Raw genomic sequence first — 27,339 nt, 5'->3', positions numbered from 1 at the left:
TTGGAGTATTGTATCCAGTTTTGGGCCCCCCACTAGAAAAAGGATGTGGAGAAGTTGGAGAGAGTCCAGCGGAGGGCAACAAAAATGTTTAGGGGGCTGGAGCAGCAAGACTTATGAGTGAGAAGCTGAGGAACTAGCTTGTTTAGTCTGCAAAAGAGAAGAATGAGGGATTTGATAACAAAGCCTTTAACTACCTGAAAGGGGGTTCCAGGAGATGGATATTAAGCCCTGAGAAGGAGGAGCATAGCCAGAGTTAGGGAAACAGAAGACTTTGACCATCCTCTCCATGGAGATGCCAGGGAGGAATATGAGGGAGGTAGCCATTCACAAACCTCCCACGAGGAAGGTGCGACACAGAGCATCAGAAAGATATGCCAACGCATCCTCATAACCAGAGCTGCTACACCAATGCATGTTCCCATGATGATATTGATAATGTTCATTTTTTTGATAGTGTGTCCTGACTTTCTTCATATTTGAAGGGCTGTATCATCTTCCTCCCGGTTTCTGCATGGAGAAGATGGTCAACGTTTTCTGTTTCCTCAACTTGACCATGATTAGCTTGATCACCTTGCTGTCTTTCCAAGTTGCTTACCTGGCCATGATTTCACTGCACACGTTCTCCAATGCGCTTCTCCTCACAGCCATCAACGCCATCCGATGTGTCTCTCTGGCCTATGCCATTGCTCACCCCATCTGCCTTCCCAGATGGCCAGCGGCATGTGGATCCTGACTCTGGGGTTCATCTGGTGACACTCAGAGCTGAGGCACTCAGTGATATTAGGTTTCAAGATGATGATCTTCCATGACACACACCCTGCTGGCGTGTTCACTCACTGCTATCCTGGAGAAAAATCTCTTGGTGGGTGAAGGAACAGTGACAACTACCATGGCTACCCGATTCCTGGGCCAACTGGCTTTGATCACTACCCGCTGCCTTCTTGTTGCCTTCCAGCGAAGGCAGACCGACTTACTCAAACCAGCAAGCTTGTCAAGAACCTCTTAGTGACTTTTTCCTCTGCCGGCTTCCATAGCATGTCATTTCATCCCTACAGATCTTGTCAAAGTCTCAGCTGCAGAGATAAACACAGCCCTTAGGCATTGGTCTATTTGAAGAGCTGTCTCAATCCTTTCTTTCTGCCTCACCGTGGACCAAGAATTCAGAGAACAACGGAGACTCTGCAACCAAACAACCATTGAAATCGAACTGGAACTGGTCAAAAAGGGGAACAAATAGTCACTAGAAAAATGGAGAATTTGACTCTGCATCCCTGCTTCCTCTGGTGAGAAGGGGCCGGGGCCTTGCCAGGATGTGGTCATGTCCCAGCAGGGCTCTGCAGGCCTCCCTGGATGGCAGCTTCTGTCTCTTAGAACTGCGTTGCTGATTCTGCTCAATGAGAGGTGGTCAGGGCCCAGAGCTGAGCCTGGGGGTGATGACATGATGTTCAGATCACAGCAGCAGGCGTCCGACACCTCTGAAGCTTTGCAGAGGATGTGGGACCCAATCCCCATCTGCACTTTCCCTTTCACTCAGCTGCCCAACCCCCACCCTAGCAAAACCCACATCAGCACAGCTTCCTTTGCCCAGACAGAGGCCATCGGTGTGAGCTTTAAGGCAGCATGTCGAGCACCCAGCATTGACCCTGCGATGCACGGCCGCCTGAGGCAGAGATGAAAAAATGATCCTCCTTGCTATCTCTTTCTCCTCCCTGCCCATTTTGAAGGGGAGCCCCCCCTGCCTCACAGTCTGGACCAACCCCTCCCCCTGCATCTAAAACCCTCCTTCAATCTTTGGCTGTTTTTGGGAATCTGTCAGCCCTTGCAACGATGGTTGATTAATTTCCTCCTGTCACTCCTGGCTTGGTCTCCCTCTGGCTCTGCATCAAGTGGGGACGTTTCCTTCTCTTTCTCGCTCACTCCCTGTCTTGGAGACTTCAATAACCATCCTTTGACTAAACAGACGCCAATTTTGATGTGTTATGTTAGGTAAATTTCTTCACAGATCGTGCAGAGTTGGTGAGCTCTGACAACCCTTCCTATTCCACCGTCTTGCTGCTGGGGTTATGGGATCTTCCTATCTCGTCCACGATGCTTTGCCAGTGACTCTTTGCTGAGCAGAATCTAATTTTGAGTTGAGGCAGGTCAGTTGATTTCTTCCCAGGTTCAGTGGAGCTTGTAAACTCTGCAAACACTCCCCGCTCTGGATCCCTCTTTGTTCCAGCATGTGTTAGCTACTGATGGCGTGGAGTCGGATGGTTAGCTAGGGACAGATACATTTAGTCTGGCAGAGGAGACATTATTTGTATCTTTTTGGTAAACAGGAGAAGATTTGGAGCTGAGCTAGGTCGGTTTCCCATGAGGAGGTGGCACAGTCAGCAAATGGGGGTTTCTCCAGGGAAAATTACAATTAAATGGTAGAGGGGAGAGCTGTTTTTATCAACTTTTTCTGCAGAAAAAAATCACTTTTGATTATAAAATTAAAGAGTGTGTGTATGTGTAGCAACTGGATAGCTGCACTCTGTGTGTGTGTGCGGTGGGGAGGGACGTGTCAGCAACTCAAAGCTGAACATTACTGGTCAAAATATATAGGTCAAAAACGGCAGAAAACAAACTAAACAAAAAAGTTGCATGAAAACCATAAAAAGCTAAAAATAATATATTTTTGGATTAAATTTGTAAATTGTCAGTTTTCCCACCAAAAAAACTATTCTTTTTTCACACTTTCTGACACTTCTCATGAAAATTTTCCTTCCTCAGAACTCAGTTTCCTGTTGAAAAAATATTGTGTCCAGCTCTAGTGATTACACTTCCTGTCATGCAACTGCTGTGCACCATGAAACCACCTTACACAGTTTGCAGGTCCATTGAGAGAAAAATGTGCTTCTGCAGTTAAAGTCCCATAGTTGCTTCATAACCCTTAAAGGAACCACTGAGATCATCTAGTCCAGTGGTTCTCAATCAGGGAGTATGTACCCCTGGGGCTACACAGAGATCTTCCAAGGTTACATCAACTCATCTAGATATTTGCCTAATTTTACAACAGGCTACACAAAAAGCACTAGGAAAGTCAGTACAAAGTATAATTTCATAGAGATATAATGAGAAAATCAGCAATTGTTCAGTAACTGTGCGCTTTGAGCTTTTGTATTTTTATGTCTTATTTTGCGAGCACATAGTTTTTAAGGGAGGTGAAACTTGGGGTACGCAAGACAAATCAGACTCCTGAAAGGGGCACAGTCGTCTGGAAAGACTGAGAATCACTGATCTAGTCTGACCTCCTGTTTAACACAGGACAGAAAACTTTCCCCACATAATTCTTGTTTGAACGAGAGCAGATCTTTTAGAAAAATCATCCCACCTTGATTTTTAAAATCGCTATTAATGTTTAGACTCCATCATGACCCTTGGTACATTGCCCCATTGGTTAATTCTCTTCACTGTTAAAAATTGCACCTTATTTCTAGTTTGAAATTGTCTAGCTTTAAACTTCCAGCCATTAGCGCTCGTTTTTCTAGGTAGGAAGGTAGGTAAATACAGACTGGAATAAGCTCACTCCATAACCATCTCTTTGAAAGTACAACTTTATCTTATGCCATAATGTTGTATTTGCACTCTCCTTTTCTGTTTTTCTGTTTTTGGTGTGTTTTTGTTCAGTACAGAGTGGCCTTAGCTCCAGAACTGATCACCAGTTTTTCCTGTAAAATTTTTTTCATTGGAACATACGATCTTGTTGAACACAAAGTGTTTCCCAAAAACCATTCAATTCCTACAGCATTTTTCAAGGATAAAATTCAAAGGGAAAGTCTCAAATTGCAATGTTTGTTTTTCTTGAAAGAGGAACTAATCTTGCTTCACGGTTTCGATTTTGGGGTTTTCATAAAAAATGCTCCATTTCAATCCCTGTTTTTGTCTTTTTACTAAAAATGTTGATGGAAATATGCTAGCTGAAATGAAACATTTTCTCGTCCTTTCAAACTGCAATTTTCATATTGTTTCTGTTTCTAAAACTCCAAAGAACTTTGGGTTTCGACTTTCAGCTTCAGGATTCTTTGTGGCCATTAGAAAAGATGAAAAATAGAAAAAGACAGTGGAGAACAAATTGTTTTGGTTCCCCCATCACTTTCTCTTGCTTTTCTACCAGCCGTATTTGCTTTCTTTTTCCTTCGGTACTACCAGAGCTGCCGTGCTTAGACCTCCTCTGACCTGTGGAGCACCTATTAGTGCCATAGCTCCACTGATGTCTGCATCCATCTTCATGATCCACTTCTGTCCTGTCTCTTTTTCTGTTATTAAGACTTCACATTTGTTCCTTCTTTGTTTGCTCAGTCCCAGAACTGCATGGCCTGCATTTGTCCCCAGGCGACAGCCAACCAAGAAGCTGCCCGTCTTCACTGTGCAGCACCTTTGGAGTTGATGCCCCTAGCTGTCATGGTGCTCTGTGCTCTGGGCTTCCTCTTTGGTGTGATAGGGAATGGATTGATCTTCTTCATCACCAGCTACCAGAAGAAGAAGTCAGTCAAAGCAATGTGGCACCTGAACATGGCCATTGCTGGATTTCTCTTTGACATCTTCCTGCCCCTTCTGATGGCCCAGCTGGCCATGAGCTTCCACTGGTATTTGAGAAGTGTCCTGTGCAAGATAACCACCATAGTGGCCTCCCTCAGCTTGTTTTCCAGCAGCTTCCACCTTACGGCCATGAGCGCTGACAGCTGCATCTCCTCAGTTTGTCCCGCATGGGTCCAGAACCACGCATGGTCCCTCTGGCCTCCCTGGTCACACCGGGCATCTGGAGTGTGGCTGTCATGGCAAGTTGGCACTACCATGGTCTCTGCTTTGACCAGAGTCTCTTGTTGAGAGAGAGAGGAGAAGCTGCCAACGTCGCTACCCAGTTCCTGTTTGGGGTTTCTGGTCCCATTACCCTTGATTAGCCTCTGTTTGGTCACCCTGGCTGCCAAACTGGGTGGGAACCAGGAGGCTTGATCCAAGAAGCCCCTCCAGACCCTCCTTGTGTTGCACATCAGTTTCTTCCTCTGCTGGTTCCCGTATCACATCGTCACCTTCTGCAGACCTAACCCAAAGCACCATCTCCAAGGACCACAGCGTCCTTAAATACTGGAACCATCTTTACTCATGCCCTGCTCTGTTTCAACAGCTACTTCTACCCCTTCTTCTACCTTATCAAGTGACAGCATTTTGTCAGCTGCCGGAGACAGAGGCAGAACTGTCTAACCCCAGTCAATGTGGTATTAGAGTTGGTCACGTTGGGTGGAAATAAATAGGGAGCCATTTTCGTAGAGGAGAGTGATTTGAAAAGGGAGAATGGTGATTTTGATTCCTTGGTGTCAAGTCACTGGTTACGTGTGACAATGACTTCTGGTACAGGCCCAATTTTTTTCTGTCAAAACGCCCTATTTTCAGAAATTGATTTTTTGTGTGGAAATTAATTTGTTTGTTTTCATAGCCTTTTTTGAAAATGTTCAAAGGACATTATTGCTAAAAATTGCATCTCTTGTGTCTGCATTTTCAGTGTTTGTTCTTTCTCAGTGGGTCTTCCTCTTCTTTCAGTCGTGTCATCGTTGTCATTTTCAGACAGCTTCCCATCTTCCGTGTCACACTGAATGTGTGTCAAACTCACCAGCGATCACGTTAGATCCTGAGGGGTTTCCTGGTTCTGTGAGGAAGCTCTGCAGGGAAGCATCCACAATCACAGTCAGTCTGCAGAAAGCCAGCCACGGTGGGGTGACTGATGTCTCTCTGCCAATGCGCGCAGCCTGCTTCGGTTCTTTGTGTTTTGGCAGCCTTGTGTGCATTCTGAATTTTCAGAAATAAAGTCATGTGATATTGAAACCTTCAGGCAGCAGTCTTAGATAGTTTTATCTGATGTACCTTGAATGCAGCATTTAGACATCGGTCAAAACCAGAATGTGAAATCCAGCCCCATTGATGCCCATAGAAAAAGGCCCTCTGTTTTCAGTGAGTCAGGATTTGCTACCAAGATCTTCTTCATGTTCGTATATTCATAGCTTCCTGGTCTGGGAGGGGTTGTTGTCATCATGCACTCTGACCTGCTGTATCAAAAAGGCAGAGAACATTTCTGAATTAATTTCTCATTGAACTACACAGATCTTTAAGGGGAAAATATCCCACCTTAATTTAAAAACTGGCAATGATGGAAAATCTACTAATACCATTGGGAAGTTGTTCCAATGATTAATTCCCCAGACTGTTAAAAATTTACGATTTATTCACAGCAGAGCCATGAGTCTGATTAAAGTACTAGAAATTATGCCTTATAGTGAGATGCAATTTATTTAGTTAACAAAGAGAACAAAGAGAAGTTTATGGGGTGACAATCACAGTCAATAAGTATCTCCATGTGGAACAAACATTTAATAACAGGCTCTTCAATCTATCAGAGGAAGGTCTAACAGAATTCAACGGCTGGAAGTTAAAGCTAGACAAATCGAGACCAAAAATAAGGTGTCGATAGTTAGTGGTGAAAGTAATTATCCATCAGAACAATTTACCAACAGGCGTGGTGGATTCTCCATCGCTGGCTATTTTAAAAGCAAGTTAGGGTGCCTTTCTGAAAGTTCTGCTCTAGGGATTCATTTAGGGAACCTCTATGATGGAGGAGATCATGTGAGATGATCTCAATGTCACCTTCTAGCCTTGTAAGCTGTGAATCTGTGACTTTGTCCAGCCAGTGGATCCTGTTAGACCTTTGCCTCCTAGATCCAAGAGCCCAGTATCAAATATTGGTTCCCCCTGTAGGTATTTACAGATTGTCATCACCACACCCCTTTCCCTTCTCTGTGATCAGCTGAGCAGACTGAGCTCCTGGAGTCTCTGGCTGTCAAGCCTGGTGTCCAGTCTGTTAATCATTCCTGTGGCTCTTATCTGAACCCTCTCCAACTCATCAACGTCCTTCAGAAATGGCTGGCACCAGAGCTGGACAGAGGATTCCAGCAGTGGTTGCACCAGGCCAAATCCAGAGGGAAAATCACCTCTCTGCTCCATCAGGGCATTCCCCTGTTGATGCATCCCAGGATGGCCCTGGCCCTTTTGGCCCTGGGAACTCACGTTGAACTGAAAAGTGCCTGAAGGCAGTAACTTGAGGCCTCCAGGCAAATGATGAGTGGCAAAGGCAGGTAAGAGGCTGGGCTGTGGTTTCTGTGGTCTCTAGTGCAGAGCGAGGGTTTCCTTAGCGTTGGCTGGCCTGTGATGTGGGTGGGTCCCCTGCTGCAAAGGCAGGGCTGAGAATCTCATGTGTCCAACTCCTTGTGGGGGTCTGCTTTATCTCCCCAAGCAGTGGGGCGAACTGTCAGCTAGAATCTCTGTTCCTGGGACTTTGCCTGCTGGAGTTGGCTGGACGTGGTTGCATCTCAGCTTCTCCTGTCTCCAAGAGGCTCCGCTTGCCTGCCTGTCCTGGATTCAGGCAGCCGAATGCAGACACCTCGCTAGGGCCTACAAGGGGGGAGCTTGTGGTTCACTTTGCAGACTTTGCTCATGTGATCACACTCAGCCACGTCCTGTGATCCTTCCCCCACACTGTTCCTCACCTCCCAGATACACCCCCATGAGAACAGCATCCTGTTCCAGGTTGAGCCAGTGTGGGCAAGCTACAGACATCATGTGGGGGACCTGTTGCATCACCCCAAGACATACGTAAGGAAATGAGGCAAACCCTCCAGCTGCCCCATGGATCTCATTCTGTCCACCCCTATGTTCCCTGGATGTCCCCCCATTCCTGCTGCCCCATTCATTCCCCTGATCTGCTCCAGATAGAGCTGGCTGAAATTATTTCTCTTCTTTTTGCGTTGAATTGTCAAACATTTCTGTGTGTTTGCGTTAATTCAGTTATGGGTGACCATGCCTGTCTGCTTTTTATTATTATAACTAGACACCCCCGACCAGGGTTAGGGTCTCTTTCACACCGGGGGCTGCACAGACCTAAAAAGGCCCAGTCACAACAAACTCTAAACACATGAATGTTTGGAGGGTAAACAGAGGCCTGGGGAAGTGAAGTCACTTGTCCAAGTTCCCCAGCACTTCAGTGGTAGAGTCTGGGATAAAACCCAGAAGTCGTCATTCCCTGTCTAGCCACTAAAATTGACTCGTGTAATGTCCTTCTTTTAAAAACTGTTTTAGCCTGTTACTATTCTCCTCGTCATCTGGTGTTTGTTGGGTTGCTTTTTGTTCATCGTCGTTGTTCCAGTCTTACTGTTCTTCTCTTTGGGAGCCGATCCCTGTCATTGGAGGTTTTATAGGGGGCTTTTTCGGTGGGGATTTTAACTAGTCCACTAACTCACCCCCTCAAATTGCCCAAATCACACAAAAACTCCACTTCAAAATGAGGGGGCAGGAGAAGAATCACTTTCAAATATTTCATTATTAAAACATACAGGAGGAAAGCCATCATTAATTAACTAACTTTTTTTTTAACATAGACGGGAGCAATCAGCTCCTACGGGAAGCTACCAGTAAGAAGATGATTTGGGAATTTTGGTGAGGCTCTGGAGGTTTCTTTCATGTTTCTGTCTCTGCATTTTAGACCCCCTCCAATGTCCACCTCCCCTTGCATAGAAATAAAAAATGTCAGCAAGAAGAAAATCATCAGCTAAATGATCCTTCATGTCCCTTCTAAGCCTGCGGTTCTGATTCTTTGACTCTAAGTTGTTCGAAACATCGGTGCCATTCACCTACAAGAATCTGATCCTATCTGAGCTCAGCCCAGGATCTGTGGAGTTTATAAACTGTGCAGACCCTCATTGCATCATCTCTCTCTCTCTCTGTGTCCTTGTCCTCTCCAGGAGACCTTTTCATCATTCTTCCTTCCTTTGCTCAGTACATCTGCACTGCCAACACACAGACAGAGACCTGAGGAGAAGGGTGGACGCCGTAACTGCATCTCCTCTAAGAATGGTGTTCCCAATCCTTTTCCTGGTGCTGTGTGTCTTGGCCTTCCTCGCTGGGGTGTCATTGAACGGCTACATGCTCTTCATCACCGGCTTCCGTGTGGAGAGGACGGTCAGTGCCGTGTGGTTTCTGAACTGGGCATTGTCCGATTTTATCTTCATTGTGTTCCTGCCCCTCAGATGCACCTCAAAATTCCTCCCGGACTCAGAGTGGGTTGAGAGGCTGAGCAGCGCCATCATCTCTGTCCACCTGTTCTCCAGCGCCTTCCTCCTCACGGCCCTCAGTGTCCATCGCTGCATTCTCGTGGAACGCCCCGCGTGGGCCCAGAACCACTGCACGCCCCGCCTGGCTGTCTGGGTCGTTCTGGGCATGTGGGCCCTGTCTTTTGGGTTCGGCTTGCGATGCAGTGATCTCTTGGAACCCGTGCTGCCGTTTGCCAGGAGATGGGATCCTTTCCAGCTGCAGAAAGAGAGGTTGAAGGCTCCTGTTGAAATGCAGTTCCTGGTCAGTTTTCTGATCCCATTAGCCTTGATCTTGATCCCGACCTTCTATATCCTTCTAGCTGCCAAGTTGAGAAGGAACAGGCTGAGCCAGTCCACCAAGCCGCTCAAGATCCTCCTTGGCTTGGTCCCGAACTTTCTCATCTGCTGGTTACCGTATCACATCCTCTGCTTCCTGCCGATCTCACCTACATACCGTCCTCCTCCTCCTTGGATTATAGGAAGCATTTTTGCTTCTGTCCTGACATATTTCAACAGCTGCCTCAACCCCATCTTCTACCTCACCATGGAAGATGAGTTTCTGAGGTACCGCCAACGTGCACGCAACCCCCAAACCGCCAACAACTCGGGGCCAGAGCCGGCTGAGTAGGGGAGTGGATGGAATTGTCCATATTTGCATGGAGGAAGATGAAGAATTCTGTTCCCTGGAACCCGTAGCTTCCTCTTGACCCTAAAATGCTCTTTCTGCGTAAGTAAATATTATTGGCTTGTTTAGAGAAGTGCCACAAGAATGATGAAAGACTTAGAAAACCTGCTTTATAGTGATAGACGCAAGGAGCTCAGTCTATGTAGCTTAACAGAGAGATGGTCAAAGGGTGACTTGATTGTAGTTTATAACTAAGTACCTACATGGGGAACAAATGTTTCATAATGTGCTGTTCAGTCGAGCAGAGGAAGGCCAAAGGCAGCAGTTCCCAATCTTTTTAGCCTAAGGGCCACAAATATAATTTTTACAACCCTGAAGGGCCACCAGCCTCTTCCAGCAACCCCCAACCCCCTCCCACTGCAGCTAGAGGGAAGCAGTTCAGCCAGGAGGATCTCTCATCCCCACGGCTTCAGCAAGGAAACAGTGCCCTCCACCTGGGTCCCTAGGCAGTGACTCCTTTCCGCAGCCAGGGGGATGGGAGATCATTGCTCCTCTCTCTCTGGCTCCAGTAGAGACCCCAGTCCCTAGGGACGTACACGGAGTACTTTGCCGTGCTCCCTGCTACAGCTGGGGAGAGGAATGCTGATCTCCCGTCCCCCTGGCTGCAGCAAGGAGCCTGCACCGGCAATGCGCTCCACCTGGGTACTTAGGCAGTGGCTCCCTTCTGCAGCCAGCGGAAGAGAAGCTGGGGACCACAGGGTGTGAACCACTTGTCTAACAAGATCCAGTGGCCATGTAGGGGGACATTTATAAAATCAAAATAATTCATGAATTGTTTTTAAAATGAAATTTTTTACATTCAATTAATAACATACACTCATGTGAATGAAGCCGAGCTCCTTCAAAAACCACCGCAGGGTACACGTTAAGAGAGCCGTTTGATAGAGCTGCTATTGTTCACTCGCTAAGAAAGCTGTCCTTCAGTATAAATATAATTATCACTGGTAAAACTGTCTTTAAGCCACTTGTCTTTAAGTCACTTGTTTCTTGTTCTTTTGTTGTGTAAATCACTCGTCCTCTTACTGTCACTGATAGAAATTGTTTTAAAAATTGTCTTAATAGAAATCGTATTTTAAGTAACTCATTTTCTATTGCCGCCAATAGAAGGACCATTCCTTTAAATATTCGTTCTTTAAAATTGTAACTAAAGTAACTCTTTTTAATTGATTGTTCTATAAAATTGTAACCAAAGTCTTGACATGACTCCATATTGTAACTGAAACTCCATTTGGAATAAGTATACTCCATTTTGTATTAACTAGTCTAAGTCTGGCTGAGACTTCATTTAGGCGTGTATAATTTCATTATACCTGACGATCGGGTGGAGTACAAACAGGAGTACCAACTTGATGGCTGAATAAAGCAGACAACACCCTGAAAAAGCAAGAAGAAACCACCCTAGAAAAGAAACAAAAAAACATTCCAAGATGAAAGTCACATCTGTAATTGACTGGTGATCAATTGTCACACAGAACCCAGAGCCAGCGTGACACAGCAGGATCCATAGACTTACGTTAAAATTAAAATCTATAAAAAGATGGGTGAGAATGGAATGCTTTGGGCAACGTTGTGCTTAGCAACATCAAAGAGCATCGGTGTGCGCCCGACAGAAACCCTGCTCTTCCTCATGTCTGGCTTCCCTGGCCCGTTAACCATCATGAGCTGCAAACATCAGCTACGAACTCAACTGTGATGATAATATATGATTAGGACTGGCAGCGATACTTGACCAGCTACAGAACATTTGGTGTGTGTGCATGAGTGTGTTAGGTATCAGTTTTTAGTTATTAATGCAATTGTGCTTCGTCATAATAAATGTGGCATATTGCCTTGTCCCCTGAAAAAGATCCTGTGTGTTTGTCAGCATAACAGCCGGAACATGAACCTAAACAAATTCACACTGGAAACAAGGTGTAAATTTCTATCAGCAAGGGACCATTGGAACAATTTCCCAAGGTTAGTGGTGGGTTCTTTGTCACTGGCAATTTTTAAATCAAGCTTGGATGTTTTTATAAAAGCTCTGCTCTAGGGATTATTTTGGGGCCATTCTCTGGCCTCTGTGATGGAGGAGGTCAGACGAGATGATCACTATGGTCCCTTCCGGACGTAGAATCTAGGAAACAGGCACTTATAGGAAATAGTTTAGATTCTTGGGTTTGTTCATTTTTAGATCCTTTGGGGGCGTTTGGTTCTTTATGGTCTGTCCTTTTCTGTGTCTTTGTGTCATTATTCTTGTCATCCCGTCATCTTCGCTCACGATGGAGCCTCAGCTCTTCTTCTTTCCTGCGTGTCTCAAAGATCAACAGGTCTTTGAAACAAGGGTAGCATTTGCAAAAGGCTCCAAGTCCTATTTTTAAAAGTGTTTAGGCAGGTAGGAACCTCCCTGACAGTCAATGAGATGTAGGCTTCTACGGGAGACATTTGCAAAACCCCTTTGTGAGTTAGGTGCTTAACTCCTATTGACCTTGAATGGGAATTTGGTAACTAACTCCCTTAGACGCTGTTAAAAATCTAGTCCTTTATCTTCATTGCCATGTCCGCCAAACCTCATGGGCCACCTCCTAAAACATCACAAGTTTGGTTTGAAAAGAAAGACATATGGGTTCTTTTTTTGCCCTTTGAATTTTTGGCCATTGGAATTCACCTTTTCATGCTTTTCTCTGCAACCACAAAGGCTAGAAATTTACCAAGAAAGAAAGAAAGAAAGAAAGCTGAAATTCCCACCTAAGCATCTGATTCTAGGATCTGGAGCTTGGAGGAAAATGACAGGCATGGTGAGAGCACAACCAAAGTGTAAGAATCAGCAACACTACAAAACACCACCAAAAATTTCAGAAAACCAGATATACCCAGATCTGTTTAGAAGCCAATGGAGTGAGGAGATGTTTTAAATAGCAAGGTTTTTAAATTAAATGTGGGTGGTCCTTTAAGCCAACATCTCTATGAATCGTGGTATTCCCGGCCAAAATTCAAGCAGCTTTCGCCCTATGTTTCTGGTCGTTCTGCAGGGTCCAAATAACCCAGCAGTCAGATGTGGCGGACACAGAAGATCGTGTGGCTCACATCCAATGAAGTGAGAGATTCACACTCCACCTGGGCAAGGTCTTTCTGGATGTTCAAGGGGCGAGCAGGGTCAAAGAGCGGCAGGACCCACCATGAATCACTCCCAAGGCAGTGTCGCTTCAAGGGCACAAGCTAGTTCTGGCACGTCTCCAGGTGTGAACGGGCTGAATTTTTGCAATGATGCAGCCATGGCTCAGCTCCTGCTCTTGGCCTGTGGCTGCCCCGGATGTGGGCGACCATCTATGCAGATGGCTTCTCGGAGCCTTTGTCACGAGAGGCCCAGAGCTGAGCTGCGCTGTTTGAGGCTTGCACGGAGCTGGCCACCTCAAAGGCTTTGCAGACCCAGCTTTGTCTGCATCTCCCATCCCACTGTAACCCGCCCACACACCATTTCTCCCCCTTAAGGCAGCTTCCTGCCAACAGACAGAGTCTCTGGGGAGCTGCAGGTGGTATGGGGGGGCCATCGCTTCTGAGACGCTGTTTCCCTGGGACAGAGGTCAGAAAGTGAGAATAAAACCTCCAGCTTCAATGCTAGGGTGAAATCCACAGCAGCCCTCCCCAAGATATGTCTCTGCCCCCCACTCTTCTGCCCATAGCAGCCCCTCAGATCCCTCCCTGCCCCCTACCCCAATGGTGGTCAAACTGAGTAGGAACCGACTGGCCTTCTCCAGAAGACCCTACAAGATCATGGTGGCCGTCATGATGGCCTTCTTCCTCTGCTGGTTCCCCTGCCACCTCGCCACCCTGCTAGCCATGACGGCAAAGAGCGTGACTCCAGTGACACCTGATTCTTGGGCCAGCTGCCTTCGATCACTACCAGCTGGCCTCTTCTAGCCTTCCATCTAAGGCAGAGCAGGCTTACCCAAACCAGCAAACTTGTCTAGACCCTCTTTGTGAATTTTTCCTCTGCTGGCTTCCATAGTGCGTCATTTCATCCTTGCAGATCTTTGTCAAAGTCTGACCTGCAGAAGTAAACACAGTTCTTAGGCATCAGGAGACTTTTTTTTTTTTGCTCATGGCTTGTTCTATTTGAAGAGCTGTCTCAATCCTTTCATTCTACCTCTGTTTGGACCAAGGATTCAGAGTACAATGGCGACTCTGAAACCAAACATCCATTGAAATGGAACTGGAACTGGTCAAAAAGGGGAACTAATGGAGTCACTAGAAAAATGGATAATTTGACTTGTACACTAATACCTTTTAGGGGAAAAATCACATTTTTATTAAACTAATTATTCCCCCCACTTCCTACCTGATCCATTTACAGTGTTGCTACTTGTCATACTTTTATCACAATTCTCATCATATTTCATGTTTCACTTAAGCTCCAGCTGCCGGAGACCTGTGATTACAGGAGAATCACATCTTTCATTGAAAAAAAAAAAAGTCTCTAGCCATTGTGGTTGCAGGAAAAAGAGTGGAGCGAGGACTATCAGTGTAAAGCCTGATCATTTCCCTGCCTATGTCCTCACGTCCTCATCGAGATAGGAACAAAACCCAGGAATCCTGACTCCCAGCCTCCATGTTATAACCCATTGGACCCCATGTGCCTTCCAGAACCAGGTGTAGAACCCAGGAGTCCTGACTGGCAGCCCTGTCTCCGTCACAGTCTGCTCTCAGCGACACCGAGACAGCTCATCAGCCTCAGTGGAGTTTGCCAAGGGGCCACAGAGTAAAACTTAATTGACAGTATATCCATCCCTGCTTCCCCTGCTTCAAAAGGGCCAGGGCCATGCAGGGAAGTGGTCTTGTCCCAGCAGGCCGCCCTGGATGGCTGCCTCTGTCTCTTAGTTCTGTGATGCTGATTCTACCCAGCGAGAAGCACTCGGTGTCCGGAGCTGAGCTTGGGGGGTGATCACGTGACAATCAGATCATAATAGCAGGCACCTGACGACTCTGAGGCTTTGTAGAAGCTATTGGACCGAGCCCCATCTGCACCTTCCTTTCCCCTCAGCCCCCCCCCCCCCGTCCACATCAGAACAGCTTCCTCTGCCCAGACAGAGGCCGTCTGTGTGAGCTTCAGTCACCACGTCGAGCACCCGGCACTGATGCTGAGATGCTGCGGCCGCCTGAGGCATGGGTGAGTAAATGATTCTTCTTGCTATTTCTTTTTTCTTCCTTGCCCCTTTTGAACAGAACCCCCTTCCTCATAGTCTGGACCAGCCCCTTCCCTTGCATCTCTGCCCCTCTTCAATCTTTGGCTGTCTTTGGGAACCTCTCAGCCCTTGCAAGAGAGGTTAATTAAATGTCTTTCCCTCACTCCTAGCTTGGTCTCCCTCTGGCTCTCTGCATGAAGTGGGGGCATTTCCCCCTCTTTCTCTCTCATTCCCTGTGTTGGTGACTTTAATAAACATCCCTTCACCAAACAGATGCCAATTTTGATGCATGAGATTAGGTTAAGTCCTTCCCAGATCCTGCAGAGCTGGTGAGCTCTGACAACTCTTCCTATTCCACTGTCTTGCTGTCGGGGTTATGGTGTCTTCCTCTCTCGTCCCTTTCTTTTGATGTTTTGTCAATGATCCTTTGCTGACGAGAAGTTAATTTTGAGTTGAGGCAGGTTAGTTGGTTTCTTCCCAGGATCGGTGGAGTTTGTAAACGCTGCAGACGCTACCTGCTCCGTCTCCCTATGTGTGCAGGAATGGGTTAGCAACTGATGGTGTGAATGAGACAGGTGTGTTCAACTTGGCACAGGAGACATTATCTGTATCCCTTTGCTAAGCAGGAGCAGATTTGGAGCTGAGCCAGGAAGGTTTCCTGTGAGGAGTCGGTACTGGCTACACAAAATCTGGGTCTTTACTTAGTGCAGTTTGTTGACTTACAGAATGGACACATGTTTCTTGAATGCACAAACACAATGCTTTCCTGGAGAGGGATCAGCTAAAGTTCTCACCTCCCCATGCCCAAGGAGAAGTGCTGTCAGGTCTAGATATCTCTCTCCATCCCTGATGAAATCTCGCTGCTAAAAGACGCTGTTCTTTGTTTCCAACTCATCTCCCAGGCTCTTCATCTGGGAAACCACCTTGCCCCAAATTCTTCTCTTAAGACCTGATGTGGAAAGGCAGCCGGGGTTTTCATTAATAGACCTTATCAGGAAACGGGAATTTTCTCCAGGGAAAATTACAATTAAAAGGTAAAGGGGAGAACTGTTTTCATCAACCTTTTCTGCAGAAAAAATTTGATTATAAAACTAAAAAGGGAGTATGTATATGGATTTCAACTGAAAGCTGCTCTGTGTGTGTGTGTGTATGGGAATGGCGGGGGGTGGGCGGGACATTTTAGCAACTGAAAGCTGAACATTTCTATTCAAAGTATTTAGGGCAAAAACTGCATAAAACAAACTAAACAAAAATGTTGGCTGAAAACTGCAGAAAGCAAAAAAATAATTTATTTTTGGATGAAATTAGTTGATTTTCAATTTTCCCATAAAAAATCATTCTTTTTTCCAACAAGTTCTATATATAGGGGTCCCTGTAAATGATGCAACACCAACTGGCTCGAGCCCCCACCCAGTCACCTGGGAAATTACACACTATCCCCTGGGCGCCCTCCAAAGGGCAATACTTCCCCTCTCGCAAGCACAGAGTCTGAGTGTGGAAAGAAACCTTTTAATAGCAAAACAGAGATAACACCGCACTGGTTTGGGAAACAGTGCGAACAGAGTTCATGAACTCAATGGGCCCAAACCCATCCCAGAGTACAGGGCGTGTCCTTCGCCTCTCCCTTCCTTCTTGCCCCTGTACTGACCGTTGTAGTTGCAATATCCACCTCTCAGGTGTGACTCCGCCCCGTCGGCTGCAACGGTCCAACACAGGCCTGTCCAGGCCCCCACTGCCGCTGTCTCCTATCGCCTGTGGGCCTCACTGAGTCCCCCACCGCTGGCAACGACCACGCCGATCTCCCACCGACTGCTGGCTGGGCTGGCACCGACTGTGCCTGGCCCCTCCGCCGATCGCCTTGGGCTGGCACCGACTGTGCCCGGCCCCTCCGGTCGCCTTGGGCTGGCACCGACTGTGCCCGGCCCCTCCACCGACCGCTGGCTGCCTTGGGCTGGCACCGACTGTGCCCGGCCCCTCCGCCGACCGCCTTGGGCTATCACCGACTGTGCCCGGCCCCTCCGCCGACCGCCTTGGGCGGGCACCGACTGTGCCCGATCCCCGCCGACCGCTGGCCTGGGCTGGCACCGACTGTGCCCGGCCCCTCCGCCGACCGCCTTGGGCTGGCACCGACTGTGCCCGGCCCCTCCGCCGACCGCCTTGGGCTGGCACCGACTGTGCCCGGCCCCTCCGCCGACCGCTGGCCGCCTTGGGCTGGCACCGACTGTGCTAGCCTCCCACCAGAGTTGCCTGTTGCCCACTTAGCTCTGTTAGTGGTCAGGCAATGGTTCAGCTCTTAGTGATTTCAGCTCTTAGTGATTTCAGCTCATAGGTAAACCTTCTACTGTCATACAGGAAATGTCCCTGCTTTCAAGAGACAAAAGACTCCAAGATGAGTCATTAAGTCTACCTTTTTACAATGGGAGGTGAGAGTCACTCCCTGCCTGGGTCAGCCCTCTCGCTTGGCCCCTGCAATCTCAATAGGAGACTCCTCCACCTCCACCTTTTTCAGGCTGAAACATCGGCCTGCCACCCTTGGGGAGCTCTGTTTAGTTTAGGGTGAAGTGCTCTATCATAACAGACTAAACCCAGTTTTGCTGACATCTGTTCATACAATTGCAGGACAACATTTCATTACCCCAGCAGTTAACACAAAGTGGTTTGTAACCCAAACCCAGCCATGCTAACCATTTCCCATTATGCTCCACACCTAGGTAAATTATGCTAAGTACTTAATTGTACTCCTGCAGATACCAAGCCCATGCAAATGATGTGCCCCCCTTTATTCAGACACTCAGACCTTGCTTACATCCTCCCCCCAGCCGAGAATTTGTCGTCCCGGCAAATCATGCTCCGGATTGTACCTTCCACATGAGTTCTCCCCAAAGAGTCTAAGGAAACCTACTATAGCTGCCACAAGTCTGTGGGCCAGGTGTATTACTTCCTCACTATTTACTCCAGGTGCATCATACGTCAACCTGTTGACTGGCTTTATAATCCTGTCACGCCTATGGAGCGGGGGTCTGTCAGGAGCCGGGGAAGCTTCTTCTTGGTCTGAGAGTGGTGAGGGTTCCATGGTGGGTCCCTTGGGTGCAGGCACAGGCCCCTGCATCTCTTGCTCCGACCCGAGCAGATCCAGGACTTCAGGGACACCTCTGACCTGTGTCCCCCCACGTTCCAACAGCCTAGCCATGTCATCACTGGTCTGTTGTGCTTCCTCTGGTTCCGAGAATGTTGGAGGGACAAGCTCATTATCCCAACCAGGTCTTGCTATCAATGGGGGTGCATCAAGAACAGGCCTAAATGCTTCTGCCCTGGGGTTCAGAGCTGACAAATTGGCTCTCTGGCTGGGTTCCTCGGCTAGAGGGCGGTATCTGGTCTCCATCCTGGGATACATTATGGGAATATCGTCCTCTTCCGACTCACTCTCAGATGCTCTTAGTAGAGGTTGGTTAGTCCCCGGGGACCCACGGCACGGGTTGGGTGGTGGATTTGGTCCAGTGTCTCTGCTGCACCCCAGTCCCATGTCATAGTCCAGTCCATTAGGGGCACCTACCAACTCTCCCACAGGTAGCAAAAGGTTCCTATGTACCGTCTTCATTGGGCCTGACCCTGCTTCAGGTTTAATCTTGTAAACCGGCAGATCTCCCAGTTTTTCCTCCACTAGGTAAGGTATTGCTTTCCATCGGTCAGCTATCTTGTGTTTGCCAGCAACCCCCAGGTTACGTAGCAGGACTCTGTCTCCTGGCTGAAGGTCTTGAGACCGCACCCTGGTGTCATATCTGTGCTTATTTCTATCTGAGTTCTTGCGGGCAGCAGCTGTGGCTAAGCGGTACGCATCCTGCAGCTTTTCTCTTAGTCGTGAAACATATTGCTGATGTGTCTCATAGCTATCTCCATCCTGAGATACACCGAAACACAAGTCTATGGGTAATCTTGGTTCTCGTCCAAACATTAAAAGATACGGGGTGACACCAGTAGCATCATTCTTTGTGGCATTGTAGGCGTGCACCAAAAATGCTACATGCTGGCTCCAGGTTGCCTTTTGCTCTGGCCGTAAAGTCCCCAGCATATCCAACAAAGTTCGATTAAACCGCTCTGGCTGTGGGTCACCTTGTGGATGGTAGGGTGTCGTCCTGGACTTCTTAATTCCGGCCATCCTCAATACTTCCTTTAGAAGGTGACTCTCAAAGTCCCGTCCTTGATCAGAGTGTATCCGAGCCGGGAATCCATACACTGAAAAATATTTTTCCCACAATACTCGAGCAACAGTAGTAGCTTTTTGGTCACGTGTGGGGTAGGCCTGTGCATAACGCGTAAAATGGTCTGTTACCACTAAGATGTTTCCCATATTCTTCCTGTCCACTTCCAAAGACAAGAAGTCGATGCATACCAGCTCCAATGGTTTGCTGCTGGTGATATTCTTCAAATATGCTGCTCTGGTGGGCAGGGTTTTCCTTTGAACACACCGAGCACAGGTCTCACATTTCTGGCGGACATCCTCAGCCATCCGAGGCCAATAGAACCTACTACGAATGAGCTCTAAGGTTCTTTCCATTCCCAGATGCCCAAAGTCATCATGAAGAGCCCTCATGGCCAGGGCTCTGAACGTTTTTGGTAGCACTAGTTGTGTTCTTTGCTTTTGCAAAGGGTCTGTGGTGACCCGGTGCAGCACACCCTGAATCAGTTTTAGTTTGCTCCATTCTCTCAATAGTAGTCTGCACTCAGGGGTAGCTGGAATCACTGTGCCTGGGTTTTGCCCATCCCTTTTGGCACGCAGTATGTTGCAAATGTCAACATCTTGCAGCTGGGCTTTTTCCCAGTCGGCAGCACTGAGCATGGGCAGCGGGGACTGGTCTAACACAATATAGTTCACTGAGGCAAGTGGCACACTTTCAGAAGGCAGGCCCAGAGTTTCTGCCACACACCCATTAGAGCTCTTCTGGTCCTCTGGCTCTTGACAGTTCCCACTGCAAATAGCTCTCACTCCATCCACAGGGATCATAGCATGGTCTGATGCTTGTGGGCGCCGGGACAACGCATCCGCATCCACATTGCTTCTCCCTGATCGGTACTGAATGCTGAACTCATAGTTGGCCAAGGCGGCCACCCATCTTTGCCCAGTAGCATCCAGCTTAGCACTTGTTAACACATAAGTCAATGGGTTGTTGTCTGTCCATACTTGAAATTGAGCACCATACAAGTAGTCCCGAAATTTCTCAGTAATGGCCCATTTCAAGGCCAAGAATTCCAGTTTATGGGCAGGGTAGCGGGTTTCACTATCTGATAGCCCTCGGCTGGCAAAGGCCACAGGTTTTCGTGTGTCTCCAACTTCCTGGTATAGTACGGCTCCTAGACCCTCCAAACTAGCATCTGTGTGTAGGATAAATGGTTTGCCTGGATCAGCAAAGACCAGGACTGGAGCATGAGTTAGGCAATTTATGATTTCTCGAAAGGCCCTTTCGCAGTTCTCATCCCATCGCGATCCAAAAGGCTCTAAGGGACCATAGAGTCTCGGCACAGGGGGCCTTGAGGACCCCCTTTTACTCTTGGTCTTTGATTTGTTCTTGCTGGATGGGCATCCCCTGGTAAGATCATTCAGAGGCTTTACAATGGCAGCGTAATTCTTCACAAACCTGCGATAGTAACCACTAAACCCAAGAAAGGTCTTGAGCTCTCTATAATTTCTTGGGCACGGCCAAGTAGTGAGTGCGTCTATTTTATCCGGATCAGTACTCACACCTTCCTGGGACACGATGTGGCCCACATACTTCACTGAGGTTCTACAGAACTGACATTTGTCAATTGAGAGTTTCAGTCCGTAAGCCTCCAACCTGTCTAACACTTTTAGAAGTCTTTCTTCATGCTCTTCTAAGGTTCTCCCAAACACGATCAGGTCATCCAGGTAAACTAGGACTTGCAGCAGGTTCATGTCTCCCACAACTCTCTCCATGAGACGTTGAAATGTGGCAGGTGCCCCCGAGATCCCTTGAGGCATGCGTTCAAATTGATAGAAGCCCAGTGGACATATGAAGGCTGTCTTCTCTTTATCTTCCTCTCGCAAAGGGATCTGGTAGTATCCACTTCGAAGATCCAATACTGAGAACCACTGGCTCCCCAGCAAACAGTCTAATGCATCTTGGATTCGAGGCATGGTGTACTGGTCAATTACAGTGCGTCGGTTTAAGGTACGGTAGTCAATACACATCCGAATTTTTCCACTTTTTTTACGGACTACCACAATAGGAGAGGCATATGGGCTGCGGGATTCTGTAATGATGCCATTTGCGAGCAGCTCCTGGAGGTGGTGTCGCACATCTTCCATTTCTGATATAGCAATTTTTCGAGATCGTTCCCTGAATGGTCGGGGGTCTTGAAGCCTGATGTTGTGTTCCACTCCTTTGGCACATCCGACATCCCACTCATCTAACGAGAATACCTTGGATCTTTCGCAAAGCTTCCTCCTCAAGCGATCCTTCCACTCTTCAGACAATGGCGAGTTTCCAAAGTCAAACCTTGCAGGATCTATTGGCGGAACCCCGGTCTCACTTTCGGGTCTTACAATAGTTTCGGGCTCAAAGAGGTCTGCTATCTTCTGCCCTTGCTTCACGATGACATCACGGCTTGTTTCATTAGTCATCAATATAACCACCTTTTCCTGGGCTTCAGTGGGTAGAGTTATGATTCCACTGGGGACCAACACTCCTTCAGGGAGTCCCCCTTCAGGTGGCTGCTCCACCATCGCTAACGTTCCCTTACTGCCTTTTAAACAGGTACTTACGACAGGCACTTCTCGCTCCCCTCTTGCAGGCACTACTAGGGGGGTCACATCTGCGAACTTCAGAGATCCCATAGGTAGCTCAGACATCTCCATCTTAGTGCTCTCAATTCTCCTATAAGCTTCAGCACAAAACGTATGGATCATCAGGGTGTTTAGGTACTGGTCCCCAGCTCGTTGTCTGCAGTAGTCAGCGAGTACCTTGAAGAGACTGGAGTTAGTCCCTATCAGCACAGACACCTCGGAAATCCCTTTTGGGTCAGGGCATATCAAGGCAGCAGTGTCCACCTCTTCCCTCACTCCAGCAACTTCCTCTGGAAATTCCAGATGCACTATAACATACCCTTGGTAGGGGTATTCGTCCATGCTAAGGCCACACAGGCCAAGCCCTGTCAGGGGCTGTATAGGTAAGTGTGCAAGTCTCTGTTGGTAGAATGACTGAAATATGATAGTCACTTGAGACCCAGTGTCAAGTACTGCCCTGCATTCAGTCCCTTCAATCCGCACTGTGACCTCTGCTCGAGGCCCTACTAATCCTGGTGGGATCCTGGCCGGACAGTCTTTTCTAGAGGAGCCTTCATGTCCTGAGGGCGTAGGCGGCTCCCTTCCCAAGCCCGGCGTCCGTTTCCCGGCTTTTCCCAAGCGGTCTGCAACTTTTGATACACTAGCGTGGGATTCCCCTCATTCTGACATCTTGCCAGAATATGCCCCTCTTGCCCACACCTGTAGCAAAACGAAGGCTGTCCTTTCCCTTGTCGCCCTGCTGCGCCTGTAGTTTTATATGTGGTCTTCTGAACCATGGCAGCTGGGGCATCCATGTGCCTGGAAGCTCCTCCCGTTCTGCTGGTACTCCGAAGTTCGGCCACCTGCTCTGTCAAAACTTGCACTTGTTGGGCCAGTTCCTCGTCACTGTTCACCATCAGTGCCTTAGGCGGTCGGGTAATTGTGGTACCGGTGAGCTTAGCGGGCTGGCTTTCCCAACTGTCACTGGCTGCCTGCCTTTCCTCCTCCTCTCGGACCTCTTTAATTAGCTGGGAATAACCTGGTGGGTTTCCCTGTCGTTCCCGTAGCCGAAGGTGGAGTAGGATGGCGTTCTGATACTGAGCTCCTCGCACAATCTGAGCCAGCCTAGTTTGGTCCATTTGCCTGACGGTCACAGCTCCTCTAAGGACAGCTCGTTGCAATAGCTTCTCCAACCTCTGTACGTAGTCTGAGAGCTTCTCGCCCTTTTGCTGTCTAGTGCTGAGAAATTTACAATAGACATCTTCTGAACCCTCATTCCTCCCAAAAGCATGAGCGAGGGCCTCTAGACAGTCCTTCACACAGACCCCGGGGTCAACAAGCTTCAGAGTGCGGATTACATCTAGTGCTGGGCCCCTGAGACTTTCTATTAGACGTCTTCGCTTCTCAGCATCCGGTACTGCCCATTCCTGTAGCATTTCTGTGGTGTGTTCCAACCACGGCTCAAACCCCTCTTCCCCAGGTATGGGGATGGCACCCCCAGAAAAGAGCCTTAGTTTACGGTATGAGGTGGACTCAGAGTGAGGCTGCATAACCTTGTCCAGTACTTGCTCTAGGACCTTTTCCCACACCTTAGCCGAAGAGGCCGTCTCTTGATCTGGGACCAATGGGTTAAGTCCCAATAAACCTGGCATGTCAGCCATGGTCTTTCCTTCTTTCTCCAAGAAAGTGGTCATCTTCTTCAGGAACCCTATATCTGAGGCTGAGGCCTTCTGAGACTGACTTCCAGCAATTACTATCTTCCATGTGCTGCCAGCGACTGCTAACTCTTTTGGAATCGACAAAGCTTCTACAGGCTCTTTCAGCTCACACAGTGCTGCATAGGCCCCCTCCTCTCTCCAAAACATACGCCCACGCATTCGGCATTTGCTCAAGCTGGCAAGGGATGCCTCTAATGTGGGTTCGATGGAACCTTCATCAAATCCCTCAGGTATCCCTATCACTAGTATGCAGTTATTAGGGTCAATATTCATCCCCTTACACCAGTCCTCTAACAGATACGCAGCCATTGTACAAGCTTCAATTGTCTCCAAAATGGACAAGGTAGATCCCCCCCCTTAATAGACCACTCAGGTGTGCTTGCGAGGGGTACTGACCCAGGTATCCCGGACGAGCCCCCAAAAATGTAACCCTTCTGCCAGACCCAGTCGCCCGCAGCAAGGGCCGGGTTCTATATATAGGGGTCCCTGTAAATGATGCAACACCAACTGGCTCGAGCCCCCACCCAGTCACCTGGGAAATTACACACTATCCCCTGGGCGCCCTCCAAAGGGCAATACTTCCCCTCTCGCAAGCACAGAGTCTGAGTGTGGAAAGAAACCTTTTAATAGCAAAACAGAGATAACACCGCACTGGTTTGGGAAACAGTGCGAACAGAGTTCATGAACTCAATGGGCCCAAACCCATCCCAGAGTACAGGGCGTGTCCTTCGCCTCTCCCTTCCTTCTTGCCCCTGTACTGACCGTTGTAGTTGCAATATCCACCTCTCAGGTGTGACTCCGCCCCGTCGGCTGCAACGGTCCAACACAGGCCTGTCCAGGCCCCCACTGCCGCTGTCTCCTATCGCCTGTGGGCCTCACTGAGTCCCCCACCGCTGGCAACGACCACGCCGATCTCCCACCGACTGCTGGCTGGGCTGGCACTGACTGTGCCTGGCCCCTCCGCCGATCGCCTTGGGCTGGCACCGACTGTGCCCGGCCCCTCCGCCAATCGCCTTGGGCTGGCACCGACTGTGCCCGGCCCCTCCAATCGACCGCTTTTGGGCGGGCACCGACTGTGCCCGGCCCCTCCGCGGACCGCCTTGGGCGGGCACCGACTGTGCCCGGCCCCTCCGCCGACCGCCTTGGGCGGGCACCGACTGTGCCCGGCCCCTCCGCCGACCCCTCCTGGCACGACCGCCCCTCCGCCGACCGCCTTGGGCTGGCACCGACTGTGCCCGGCCCCTCCGCCGACCGCCTTGGGCTGGCACCGACTGTGCCGAGCCGACCGCCTTGGGCTGGCACCGACTGTGCCCGGCCCCTCCGCCGACCGCCTTGGGCTGGCACCGACTGTGCCCGGCCCCTCCCGACCGACCGCCTTGGGCTGGCACCGACTGTGCCCTCCCACCAGAGTTGCCTGTTGCCCACTTAGCTCTGTTAGTGGTCAGGCAATGGTTCAGCTCTTAGTGATTTCAGCTCTTAGTGATTTCAGCTCATGATTTCAGGTAAACCTTCTACTGTCATACAGGAAATGTCCCTGCTTTCAAGAGACAAAAGACTCCAAGATTAGTCATTAAGTCTACCTTTTTACAATGGGAGGTGAGAGTCACTCCCTGCCTGGGTCAGCCCTCTCACTTGGCCCCTACAATCTCAATAAGAGACTCCTCCACCTCCACCTTTTTCAGGCTGAAACATCGGCCTGCCACCCTTGGGGAGCTCTGTTTAGTTTAGGGTGAAGTGCTCTATCATAACAGACTAAACCCAGTTTTGCTGACATCTGTTCATACAATTGCAGGACAACATTTCATTACCCCAGCAGTTAACACAAAGTGGTTTGTAACCCAAACCCAGCCATGCTAACCATTTCCCATTATGCTCCACACCTAGGTAAATTATGCTAAGTACTTAATTGTACTCCTGCAGATACCAAGCCCATGCAAATGATGTGCCCCCCTTTATTCAGACACTCAACTTACAGACTGGAATAATCTCACCTTTTAACCATCTCTTTGAAAGTATAATGTTATCTTTTGCCATACCCTTGTATTTGAACTCTCTTTTTCTGGGGTTTTTTCTTTGTTTTTTTGTTCAGAGTGGCCTTAGGTCAAGAACTGATCAACAGTTTTTGCCTGAAAATGTTTTCCATTGGAATATACAATCTTCTTGAAGCCAAAGTGTTTCCCAGAAATAATTTATTCCAACAGCAATTTTCAAGGATAAAATTTAAAGGGAACCTAAAGTTTTTCATTTGGTCTCAAACTGCAGTGTTAGTTTTACTTGAAAGCAGAACTAATCTTGCTTCCCAATTTCGATTTTTGGGATTTCATAAAAAAACCTTCCATTTCAACATCATTTTACATTTTTTTACTAAAAATATTTACAGAAAAATTATAGCTGCAATGAAACATTTTCTCTTATTTTCAAACTGCAGTTTTAATTTTGTTTCTGTTCATAAAACACCAAAGAACTTTGGGGATCAACTTTCAGCTTCAGGATTCTTTGTGGACACGAGAAAAGATGAAAAATAGGAAGAAGACAATGGAGACAAATTGTTTTCATCCAGCCACCACTTTCTTTTGCTTTTCTACCAGCCTCATTTGCTTTCTTTTTAACTTAGCAAAACCAGAGCTGCCGTGCTTAGCTCTCCTCTGACCTGTGGAGCATCTATTAGTGCCACAGCTCCACTGATGTCTGCATCCATCTTCATGATCCATTACTGTCCTGTCTCTCTCTCTGTTATTAAGAATTCACATTTGTTCCTTCTTTGTTTGCTCAGACCCAGAACTGTTCAGCTTACACTTATCCCCAGGTGATGGCCTATGAAGAAGCTCCCCGTCTTCATGACATAGCATCTGTAGAGATGATGCTAGCTCTCATGGTGCTTTGCGCCCTGGGCTTCCTCCTCAGTGTGACGGGGAATGGATTTATCATCTTAATGACTGGCTGCCAGAAGCAGAAGACCGTCAACGCCACATGGCACCTGAACATGGCCAGTGCTGGTTTTATCTTCGCCATCTTTCTGCCCTTCATGGTGGCCCAGCTGGCCATGGGCTTCCACTGGTATTTGAGAAGCGTCCTATGCAAGATAACCAACATTGTCACCTCCCTTAACATGTTCTCCAGCAACTTTCACCTCACGGCCATGAGGGCTGACAGCTGCATGTCCATGGTTTTCCCCACTTGGGCCCAGAACCACCGCACGGTCCATCTGGCCTCCCTGATCACACTGGGTATCTGGATTCTGGCTGTCATGGCCAGCTGGCACTACCATGGCCTCTGCTCTGACCAGAGCCTCTTGTTGAGGGAGAGCGGAGAAGCCACCAACGTTGGTACCCGGTTCCTGGTTGGGTTTCTGGTTCCATTAGCCTTGATTAGCCTCTGCTTGGTCACCCTGGCTGCCAAACTGGGCTGGAACCGGGAAGCTTGGTCAAAGTGGCCCCGCCAGACTCTCCTTGTCTTGCACATCATTTTCTTCTTCTGCTGGTTCCCATATCACGTTGTCACCTTCTTGCAGACCTTACTCAAAGCACCATCTCCACAGACCACAGAGTCACTGGAGAGTGGGACCGTCTTTGCTCACGCCCTGCTCTGTTTCAACAGATGCTTCTAACCCTTCTTCTACCTCATCAAGCGACAGCATTTTGTCGGCTGCCAGAGACAGAGGCAGAACTGTCTAACCCCAGTCAATGTGGGATCAGAGCTGGTTAAGTTGGAGGAAAATAGATAGGGGGGCCGTTTTCATAGAGGTGAATTATTTCAAAAGGGAGAAAATTGATTCTGATTCCTTGGAGTCGTGTCATCAGTTATGTGCGACAATAACTTCTGGTAGAAGACCAATTTC

General features: G+C 48.4%; 3 protein-coding genes and 1 pseudogene across 3 annotated transcripts; 3 read left to right on the top strand and 1 right to left on the bottom strand.

Moving 5' to 3' along the window:
* Positions 1–4,338: 4,338 nt before the first annotated feature.
* On the top strand, positions 4,339–5,279 carry LOC137165125 (chemerin-like receptor 1; annotated as a pseudogene).
* Positions 5,280–8,922: 3,643 nt separating this feature from the next.
* LOC137165126 (chemerin-like receptor 1) lies at positions 8,923–9,789 on the top strand. The gene has a single exon (XM_067566210.1). It carries the CDS (start codon positions 8,923–8,925, stop codon positions 9,787–9,789), a length of 867 nt encoding a protein of 288 aa, XP_067422311.1.
* Positions 9,790–22,310: 12,521 nt separating this feature from the next.
* On the bottom strand, positions 22,311–23,810 carry LOC137165123 (paraneoplastic antigen Ma1-like). The gene has a single exon (XM_067566209.1). The coding sequence runs from the start codon at positions 23,808–23,810 to the stop codon at positions 22,311–22,313; it is 1,500 nt and encodes a 499-aa protein (XP_067422310.1).
* A 2,500-nt stretch (positions 23,811–26,310) lies between these two features.
* On the top strand, positions 26,311–27,108 carry LOC137165128 (chemerin-like receptor 1). The gene has a single exon (XM_067566212.1). The coding sequence runs from the start codon at positions 26,311–26,313 to the stop codon at positions 27,106–27,108; it is 798 nt and encodes a 265-aa protein (XP_067422313.1).
* The last annotated feature ends 231 nt before the right edge of the window (positions 27,109–27,339 follow it).

This window comes from Emydura macquarii, unplaced genomic scaffold (assembly GCF_026122565.2).
Source record: "Emydura macquarii macquarii isolate MOO-44397 ecotype Brisbane River unplaced genomic scaffold, CSIRO-AGI_Emac_v2 contig_2767, whole genome shotgun sequence".
NCBI classification, from domain to species: Eukaryota; Metazoa; Chordata; order Testudines; family Chelidae; genus Emydura; species Emydura macquarii.
This window is presented reverse-complemented; position numbering and strand designations above follow the sequence as displayed.

Coding starts and splice junctions, on each gene's coding strand:
- LOC137165126 (XM_067566210.1), top strand. CDS start 8,923: ATGGTGTTCCCAATCCTTTTCCTGGTGCTGTGTGTCTTGGCCTTCCTC.
- LOC137165123 (XM_067566209.1), bottom strand. CDS start 23,810: ATGGCTGCGTATCTGTTAGAGGACTGGTGTAAGGGGATGAATATTGAC.
- LOC137165128 (XM_067566212.1), top strand. CDS start 26,311: ATGGCCTATGAAGAAGCTCCCCGTCTTCATGACATAGCATCTGTAGAG.